The sequence below is a fragment of the Nicotiana tabacum genome, chromosome 7, assembly GCF_000715075.1.
Source record: "Nicotiana tabacum cultivar K326 chromosome 7, ASM71507v2, whole genome shotgun sequence".
NCBI lineage: Eukaryota > Viridiplantae > Streptophyta > Magnoliopsida > Solanales > Solanaceae > Nicotiana > Nicotiana tabacum.
This window is the reverse complement of record NC_134086.1, coordinates 15,404,522-15,414,751: the sequence shown is the minus strand read 5'-3', so window position 1 is coordinate 15,414,751 and position 10,230 is coordinate 15,404,522. Positions and strand designations below refer to the sequence as shown.

The following is a 10,230-nucleotide window of genomic DNA, read 5'->3' as shown; positions in this document are numbered from 1 at the left end:
TTTTTATGTGGAGCATTTCTACAAATACGCTTATTATGTCCTTCCTGCCTACATATTCTACACGAATGTTGATTTTTTTTTCTGCAGCAATTCACTGAACGACTTATTGCACTTCTTCTTTGGTCTTCCAGGAGATTTTTTTCATTTGGGTGGTAATACAACTTCATCTGATATATGTGCTAGTATATTCCATTCATTTCGGTTCGGTATCGGATACACGGGCACCTCGTATGTCATTACAACAGACTTTGATTTGTAATAGTCAGAGCAATAATCTTCTGGCATTAGAAACTTTCTCTTCAAGACAGTCCAAGCATGTGGGCATGGTAATTCGTCAACTTGGAACCGCCCACAACTGCATTTTCTCTCTAAGAGGCACACGGTGTAATGCCTTCCTTCATCGTTCACCGTATGCAAGTATTCAGTCGATGGTACCACCTACATTTAAACATAGACCTATAAGTTTTGAGCACATTTAACCACAATAAACCATATATATATATATATATATATATATATATATATATATATATATATATATATATATATATATATAAATTAAATATGATTTTAATATAGAGTATTAAACTTTTATTTAGCTTTCAGAATCACAATATATATTAAATTAAATACAAACATATTTGTATATATAAACTACAAAGACATATAAGTATATACAGTTAAATACATTGGAATACATACTATATGCATGCTGGCAGAATATTAAAGAGGAGTCTTGACTGATGAATACTGTTATATACAATAACTATCTACTTATGACATACATATGGTTAGAAACAAAACCATTATACAGAGGCGGATTCAGGATTTGAGGCTTATGGGTTCCTACCGTAATTTCAGATTAATATGCAGTAATAACTAGGTTCATAGTCAGATATTTACCAATATTTAGTGAATTTCTTAATATAAATACATGGTCTACGCAAGAGTTACTGGGTTCCCGGAAACCCGTAGTCTATGCACTAGGTCTGCCCCTGCCATTAGATACAACTAACGATACAATGAACATAAGTTATGTATTTCGAATAGTAGAAATTATATCGGAAATAAATACACCTTGTACCAGGGCTAAATATAGGATACAATGACTTAAAAAAAGGCAACTTATAGTCATTCGTGTAGACATTGCCTCATTCAAGGTAAACATCTCCTGGTATTTTTTTCCAAGTGTTGTGTATGTCTGTGAAGCTTCTTTCCGATTGTTGCAATTCCAACGTCCAAACATTTTCCTGACTTCTTCGAGGAAGTCGTATATTGGCAATTCCCTTGCTGACACAAGTGCGGCATTGATTGACTCAGCAATATTTGACGTCATTGTCTATCCCCTATTAACGGGTGCATACAACCTAGCCCACTTTTCGTATCCAGCTAACTCCAAGTATTCCTTCACCCTAATATCTACCTTCTCCACCTTCTCCATTAGACTGTCAAACTCAGTCTGTATGTATGCTTTTGCCATCGAGAAGTATATCTCGCTCAACTTTGAATGACTCCTTTTGAATTTCTTATATACGTTGTTCCAAAGATGCCATATACAAGCAAAATGTGATACCGTTGGATACACTCTTAATACAGACTTGATGGTACTCCCGTTCCTATCTGAAACGATGCACATGTTTTCCCTCTCACCATATGCTTCCTTGAATTGCTCAAAGAACCACGTCCAAGCAGCATCGTTCTCTGAATCAATAACACCATATGTTAGTGGCAGTATATGACCTGTAAAGACAATTGCATACATATTATAAATATGTATTTCAATCTTCAATATGCAGTAATATTATCACATTTTATTATAATCCCCATACTCACCTGCACCATCCAACGTGTTGGCCGAGACGAAAATCCCAGTGTAATACGATTTTAGGTGGCTTTCATCCACAATCACAATGGGCCTACATTGATCGAACCCCTTTATAAAGGCAAACAAGGATATATACACATACATGAATTCATTTTGTGGGGATTTTACCATTCTAATGTGCGAACCAGGATATGTCATATCCATTGTATACAAGTATCCTGGTAATTTATTGTATGAATCAGCCGGTTCACCCCTCAAAAATTTTATTGCTTTTTCTTTAGCCCGCCACGCCAACATGTAACTAACATCTAAACCAAAATCTGATTTCACATCATCAATTATATCTTTTGGGGTGTATTTCCTCTTATGATTAGTAAGCTTGTACCTAATCATACCACCGATAAGACTGCTACTTGCTTGACGTTGCTCATACACTTTATCCTACAACGGACATGTATGCTTATCGTTGAACTCTCTCACTTTGAACATTTGTGATTTGTTAATGCTAGATACCTTAAACCTCCATTTACAATCCTCAGACATACATAATAATATATAGTTGCAAATAATATTTTCGGAATATATACGATGAGTATAAATGATTAACAATTAACTAATATAATGTGAATACATTGTTATAGATATATATACTATTATAAAATACACACATATACATGTGAATAAGATTGTATATATATATATATATATATATATATATATATATATATATATATATATATATACATTTAAATACATATAAATACATCTAAAAACAAACATAGAAAGCTCATGTAATATATTATTTAATACAGCAGCACTTGTAATGCAAAGTCATTAATATACATCCAAATACATCTGAATACATATAAATAAAAATCTCCTTATCAATATAATATATAATTATATATATATATATATAACCACATACATATAAATACATTCACGAACATCACGTGAAAGTCACTGTAATTAGTATTCATCATTAAAATACCCGACAAATACATGTATACCATATTCACGTTAATAATTATTATATGTTTAATATTTTGAAAGTTATGTAATATACCCAAGCAAACCTAAATACATCTAAATACAACATACTGTCATGGAAACAATATACAAATTCACACTCACTTTACATAATAATAAATTTGAATATAACTAGACGTTTAATAAGTTGTAGTTAATAACAATCAAACCTGATATCATTAGATCTATCAATACGGAATTGAAATCTTTTAGATATTGCATAATGCTCCATCACCTTATTTAATGTAGCCTTATCTTTATATAATTGTCCAGTCATAACTTCTCTTTGATTAGTTTTTGAAATAATCAAAGCCGTGTCCAATTCGAACACCTCGATTGGTTCTCCTGAGTTGAAAAACTCGATAGCAAGTGTATAATCTGTATCAAAATTACACCTTTGATTTGCTTCATCAATTTGCACAATGTCGCCTAGAATTAAACTTCTTCCAGCTACACCATCTTTGTCAATTGTAGTTATGCACAAAGGATATACCCCGAATTTTCTGTTCACTTTTTCAACTCTACATACACCCTATAACCCATGTCGTTACGTATTTTCATTGGCTTGCAATTTCCATCTACTTTGTATTAGATTTTGATTGACTTTGATCGCAAATCTATGTCGAGTTGTTTAGAAATTGAAGAAACCAAATCATTATACGATGCATACTCCTTTATTAGTATCCCCTCAATCGAATAATCGACATAGTTCCTCTCACTGTCCCACTTGCCAGAATGACTCAACAGAACTGTTAAACTTGCCATATATAATTGGTTGACCGATTTCTGTATATGAATGTATCAATTCTCTATTTTATTTGTTGAACACAGAAGCACACACGAAAAAAAAAAACAGAAAAGAGAAGAAATAGACTATCGGCGAATGCTATGTTTTGATGTATATAACGTTTTAGGAAAAAAAATTCAGATTATTCGCGTAAAAAAATGATTATGGGTGATGTAATTGGGTTAGTTGAGTTATATTAGGAGTCTATTATGTTAATTTGTACACTTTCCGTTAAAACAATCTGAATAGACCTGGAATTGCGTAGTTTACGTTGCGACATACAGTCGAATACAATCACATACACCCACATACATTCGTCTATCCAGCTGTAGTCCCATGTTTCACGCCGACTTTTGCTACTGTATTCATGAATACAGTAGCTTAAATACATCGAATACATTCTAAAAAAACTGAAAACATAGCTATAAGAAGTAATATATTAAATGGTAGCTACAGCTAACTAATAACCACAAAACAATAGTGGTTTGTGAAAATTTTTCTATTATTAATAGTCAAGATTGTGCACTTGGCATTTTGGGTCAATTAGGTAGCCTGGGATTAACATTAGACATCTGAAAATATACATCTCTTGTGGAAAATTCTGTTATTGTGAAAAATTCGAGTTAATTGCTTATTTTCTACAACCTCAAGAACAATGATTACACTATTGAAGCTAGATTATTTTGTCCCATTATTTATCTAACAATCAGAACTAGATGTATCCCCATTATTCCTATAACCAAGCACAATTTCGGGCTCTTTTAGCTTAATTTCATTATGGGTTTCATTCCATTTACCTATTCAAGAACTTCTAAATACACTAGTAGCACTAACTTTGGATTTTGAATTCCATGTTCTGGGCTTGTTTTTCAGCACAAAATTTGATTTTTTTTGGTGGGGTTTTCTTAAAAAGGCAGTCTTGATTGACAATATTTATTATGGGGTGTATGAAAATTTGTTTTTTCGAAGGGAATAATTGAATTGTACCTGGGGGTAGAATTGGTGGCTGGGGACAAGAGCCATACTCAAAATCTATACAAAAAGACACATATAAAGTGCATTGACATTCAACATGAATATGTATATGTGGAGATATAGTGAAAATGTGAGGGTTTTGGGGTGGGGTTTGTTCTCTCCAAAATATTTATCTCAGCGAGTGATTTGCAGATGTTTCTTTTTTCTTTTTTCTTTTTAACTGATTGTGATAAGCAAGATTTTAATATTTTTGGTGTTAATTCTTTTTAGCCTTTTTCTCCATAAGTCAAGTGAATGTAAAATTCAATGGGATAAACAAGATTTTTTAGACTGTTTGTGCTTGGCCAAATCATTAGAAAAGTTTGTTTGTATAAAATAGCTTGTAATGGTCAAATTAGAAAAAAGTTAGTAGTTTGTATATGGTCAAATTTGTTTTTAAAAGTATTTTTGGGTGTCTAATTACGAAAATGACATGCATATCTTTAATTTACAATTAATATTGTATTAAAAATAATCTTAATTATTTATTATTAAGAGATTTGAATAAGATAATGACATGCATAGCTTTAATTTACAATTAGTATTGTATTAAAAACAATCTTAATTATTTATTATTAAGAGATTTGAATAAGATTTAACTTTATTTAATTAAAATCTGTCATCTTCTATTTCAGATTTCCGGAACAAAATGGGCAAATATTTTTTATAAATAATGATATGTTTCCTAAACTATCATATAAAACAAATTATTAAGAATATTAAAGAAAAAATTTAAAGTTAAATTATTTTTAAATATAAAAATTATATTTTTTACATAATTTGTGACACGCTAAAAAAGTACATCAATTAAATTGGGACAGAAAAAATATTTTAAATAATACTTCCTCTCTTTCAATTTAAATGATACGTTTTCTTTATTAGTCCTTTTCAAAAAGGATGATACATTTTTTATAATGGAAAATAATTTAACTTTAAACTCTTCATTTTATCCATTTAACCTTAATGCGAAATTTTTATAACCACACAAATGTCATGACCCCACAAAACTTTTTACCCCTTAGGCTTTAAGAGCGCAAGATTCAAAAGTCTTTTTTTTAAATTCCGTAACGAGTCAAAACTACCTCATCTAGATTAATATTTTTGTCCTAAAAATCTTAACTTTCTATTTTCATATCTGGAAAAACTACAACCTTACATTAGAAAAACTGCTTCTACTACAATAACAATAACAATAATAATATAGTGAAATTGTACAAGTGTGGTTTGAGGAGGAAAGTGTATACAGATCTTATGCTATTCCGATGGAGTAGAAAAGTTATTTCCGATAGATGCTCGACTCACGACTATGAGAAAAAATGCTTCTATTACTGTTTTTAAAAATTTATTTCCCAAATATGGTAAAATTTTCTATTTCTAAAAAATTGCTTTTGGCTCCCGAAAACTTGAAACAAACATGATATTTGAAAATAGAAAGAGGTCACAAAATTTGCAAATTTGGGGAAGAGTTGCAGAAAAATGGGCAGTACACAATAAGCGAATCGTCCCAATTCCCAACCCCAAAAGTTGCTATAACCATCTCTATACCTCCCTTTCATTTCCATAATTGTTTCAATACTTCTTCTTCGTAAAGCTCCCAAAAAAGCAACTGCAAATTTCTCTTCTTTCTGTGTAAGAATTCGTTACTAATCTTTGCTTTTTAATGATTCTATCTTCTGTAATTTTTGAGATATTTGATTTTGTTGTCGATTTACAAATGTTACTGCAGGAGATCAGTAAAAAATAACAAATGCAATTTTAGTTATATGACCCTTTTCACATGAGATCAGAAAACAAATAAAATCGGAGGTTTTTGTAGGGGTAGTTTTTTGTTTATTTAGGTTTTTGTTTTATCTTCCATTTGAAATGATGTGCTTTTGGAACTCTGGGTTTTGCTTCTCTTTAGAAGAATTTAGTGGGTGAGTCTTGAATTACGTTGATTTATGTGGCTGTTGTACTCTTTTCGTTATGAGAATTTTCTATGGATGTTTGCCTTTTGGGCTTTGATTCAATGGCTAATGTGGTACAACATTGGATGTGTGCTAGAAACATGTCATGAATTTGAACAGAGGCGGAGCCACTATTTAAAGCTTATGGGTTCATAATTCTAGTCCTTTTAAGTCACTGAGTTCTTAATTAATAATATGGACATACTCAATGGATTTCTTAACAACTGGGTTCGGCCAAACCCATAAACCAAACACTAGCTCCGTCCCTAAGTTTAAATCCTGTAGGTGAACCAAGGGCCCATTTGTTTGCACTTAATTGAGGTCTTAATCTGGATGGTTCAGACCTCAGAATATTAAGTGCATTTTTTCTTAAAAAAAAAGTAGATATTTTTTTATTTTTTTTATGTTGAATGTGGATCTCTCTGATTGAGAATTATAGCTTGAATCTACATAGTTCAAGGTGGGCTTCGTTAAGAAGCTTCGATAAGAAAAAGATATAGTAAGACAATAGAGAGCCGGGGAAATCCGCTAGGCTAGAATTATTTGCAATCCCATTCAGCGTCACCGGAGAAGTTTTATCAGGTTTCATCCAAAGTTGGCCAAATCTTGAAATGGACTGACTTTGATTTTTCTTTCAGTTTATGCATAGGTTGTAGGAACAAGTATTTTGTTACACTGTAAGTCTGTACTGATACCTTAAAAGAGAAAGGAAAATAAAAGCAAAAAGAGGAAATAAAGCGCAGTCCTTTATTGCGTTCTCTTTCCTTCTTAATTTGGATGAGTATTTGCTAAGAGATGTAATGCTTTATGATGGATATCATGTCAGCCGCTTTTCATTTTGCGTTTAAGTTTGTCCTTTCATATTATTGTAAAAGCTGAAGTAGATGACGTTGATCTCTCAAGGTATATTTTGATGTTGAAGCTTGCAAATGTGATATTGCAGCTCGCAAATGTGATATATCAGATTCAGATATACATATCAACATCTAAAATTTTCGATCTCATTGTCACAAAAGCTTCCAACCTTTTTATAAAACTGTTGGAGGCGGCAAGAAAGTTTTCAATAAAATGAATACAAAGAAAGTATATAAATACTTTCCTCATCAAAACAAAGTATGTCAATACTTCGTATGTTAGTGAAGATCTGGACTTTCTTGAAAAACATTCCAAGTTAGCTTTCTCAACAATTAAGAACTAAGAAGGGATAGGGCACAAAGATCTTTGTTGGCTATTTTATATGTTTGTGAGGCGTGAAACCAATGGTAGAATTTTTTCTTTATCCTAGTTAGTTTGTGAGGTCCAAAAGACCTAGAATCTGGATAGTTACACTGAAGACTTTAGAAACTCCGAAAGATCCCATGAGTAGAAACTGAATTTTCTGCTCGACTCGCGAGCTAAGTTATCCAGGTCGCCTGCTGCTCAATTTGCTTGGCTCCAACGATTGAGCAGACGCCCACTGTCTTCAAGTAAAGCTCCTGTTTGAAGCCTCTCTTGAGCATTCTGGTTGGAAGAATGGCGTCTCGATCATGCAATATTCTTATTGAACAGTTAGATCATGCAATATCCTCAATGTAACTTTCTCTATTTTGTTTGTAATTTACAGTTCTACATCTCTTAAATGTGCTTTTTCCTACGTAGGGTTACCATCCACTCCCTACCCCAGGGTAGAAGCCAATCTCGTTATCAATGGTAGATGGTCTTAAGACTGCTCACTCTCCACACGCCAAATTATCTTATCAAATTGACTTGTTTCCTCTATAGTTTTTTTGTTGGCCATTTTAATGATGGTTGTGCTCATAGTATTAGTTAACTAGGGTGTCAACTTAGGTAATTGTTGATTATTCAAATTACATGATTAAGGCATTGGGTTATGCAGTAGACAACTCTATCCGTTGTCCTTGCATTTCCCTTCTGTGCTATTAGCTGTTGTATATCTTCCTTTTTCCATTCTTTAATCTTTTTCCAGTTTTCATAGCCATATGTCGTGCACTTATTGATTCGGGCTTACACATATGGATAAATTTTACCTATATTTGCTGCGACTCATTTTGCTCTAGGCGCTGTGATCTCTTCCCATACCTCTGGCCATTTACATCATTGGGCAATATGATTCTATTTGGTGCGCTCACGAAATGTTTACAGCAGAATAAAAAGGGAAAATTACAAGAGGATGTGGCTGATTTATTTTTGCATTGTTTTCTGTCCTATTTATCTTATTTTATGTTTGAAATGTAGGGACTCAATGCTGTGCGACCTCGAAATTCTCTTCTATGTGGTAGTTCCGATGAAAGATATAAAAGAAAGCGGACAAGTCCCGGGAAGTGTTGTCATCAAGCATCTTTTGGACCACCTCGCTTGTGTGAGAGTTACAGAAGATTGCGGATACTTTCTCCGAATAACAAAAGTGAAGAGCATAGGCAATGGAAAGATGTACCAAGAAAAAATAGGCAATGGAAAGTTGATGGAGTCATCAGAATACATCATTTTCCCAGTAACCTTCTGTTTTCGCTCCTTCTTACCAAAAACTGGGGAAGTCTTGGTTGGTATTGTGATCAAGGTTGTCAGCAACGGAGTCTTTCTGAAATGCGGACCTATGAAGTTTGTTTATCTCAGTGTCCGAAAGATGCCAAATTACACCTATTTTTCCGGTGAGAAACCATTCTTCTTAGGTGATGATCAGTCGAGGATTGAAAACGAAGTGGCTGTCCGATTTGTTGTGTTTGCTGTGAGATGGAACAATGGAGCTGTTGCTAGGGATTTCAACATTCTTGCAAGCATAGAAGGTGATTGTCTTGGGCCAATTTCACTGAATGGATTAGATGGTATAGAGCTGTAAATTTCTTTATAGGAAAGGAAAAGAGAAAGGTGCATTGTTAGAGTAGTTTCTGTTACCACATCAAAATAGGAAAACAAGAAACTTTGTATAGGTTGATTTACTTTATTATTAGATGTGAATGAGTTATCAGTGAGATTATAATTGTAAATGGTAGTGTTACAGCTTTGCTGAGAATATGTTGGAGAACTGAAAATGGCTGAGATACCATTACAAAAGAAGTAACAAAGGATATCTTGGAAGTATTTGTATCTCTTATTTGCATGGTTAGGCCTTCCTTTACTATTTATTACTATATGGAAAGAAATGATTTAAGAGCATGTTAATTTCTTTTTTGGCTGTACCTTAATGATTTTATTTTATTTTTTGCATGTGAAGACCTCAACATCTTCTGTTTTCTTTCCCTTTACAAGATTCTATCTTTTGGCCCAAGGGATAATTAATCCCGGGATTAATTTGAGATGAGTTTAATTTATCCCACGTTTGGTAGGGATAAAATCGCAGTATAACTAATTCCACAAGATTTTAGTGTTATTTTTATCCCTATGTGAGGGTGGGATAACAATTAGGGGTGTGCATTCGATTTATCCATTCGATTTTGACCCTTATCGATAATTACTTATCGATTATCGATTTGTACATATGCTTATCATTATTGTTTCAATAAGGTTTCGATTTTTTCGATTTCGATTTATCGATTTTTGGGGCTTATCGATTACACCAATAAGAAAATTTGCGGGATTCCACGGAAAGTATATTGCTATAAACACGCCTAACTAATATGGACAAAAATAAG

At 32.8% G+C, this 10,230-nt stretch overlaps 3 protein-coding genes across 3 annotated transcripts; 1 reads left to right on the top strand and 2 right to left on the bottom strand.

Annotated features, from left to right (window-relative positions):
* Positions 1 to 141: 141 nt before the first annotated feature.
* LOC142161995 (uncharacterized) lies at positions 142 to 1,336 on the bottom strand. Its single transcript, XM_075218289.1, has 2 exons — positions 1,151 to 1,336; positions 142 to 438 (listed from the first exon to the last, which is right to left on the bottom strand). Exons 1-2 carry the CDS (start codon positions 1,334 to 1,336, stop codon positions 142 to 144), a joined length of 483 nt encoding a protein of 160 aa, XP_075074390.1.
* Positions 1,337 to 1,339: 3 nt separating this feature from the next.
* On the bottom strand, positions 1,340 to 3,619 carry LOC142161994 (uncharacterized). Its single transcript, XM_075218288.1, has 3 exons — positions 3,503 to 3,619; positions 1,834 to 2,266; positions 1,340 to 1,740 (listed from the first exon to the last, which is right to left on the bottom strand). Exons 1-3 carry the CDS (start codon positions 3,617 to 3,619, stop codon positions 1,340 to 1,342), a joined length of 951 nt encoding a protein of 316 aa, XP_075074389.1.
* Positions 3,620 to 6,068: 2,449 nt separating this feature from the next.
* On the top strand, positions 6,069 to 9,764 carry LOC107828632 (DNA-directed RNA polymerase V subunit 7). Its single transcript, XM_016655983.2, has 2 exons — positions 6,069 to 6,284; positions 8,837 to 9,764. The coding sequence occupies exon 2, from the start codon at positions 8,844 to 8,846 to the stop codon at positions 9,435 to 9,437; it is 594 nt and encodes a 197-aa protein (XP_016511469.1). The 5' UTR covers positions 6,069 to 6,284; positions 8,837 to 8,843; the 3' UTR covers positions 9,438 to 9,764.
* The last annotated feature ends 466 nt before the right edge of the window (positions 9,765 to 10,230 follow it).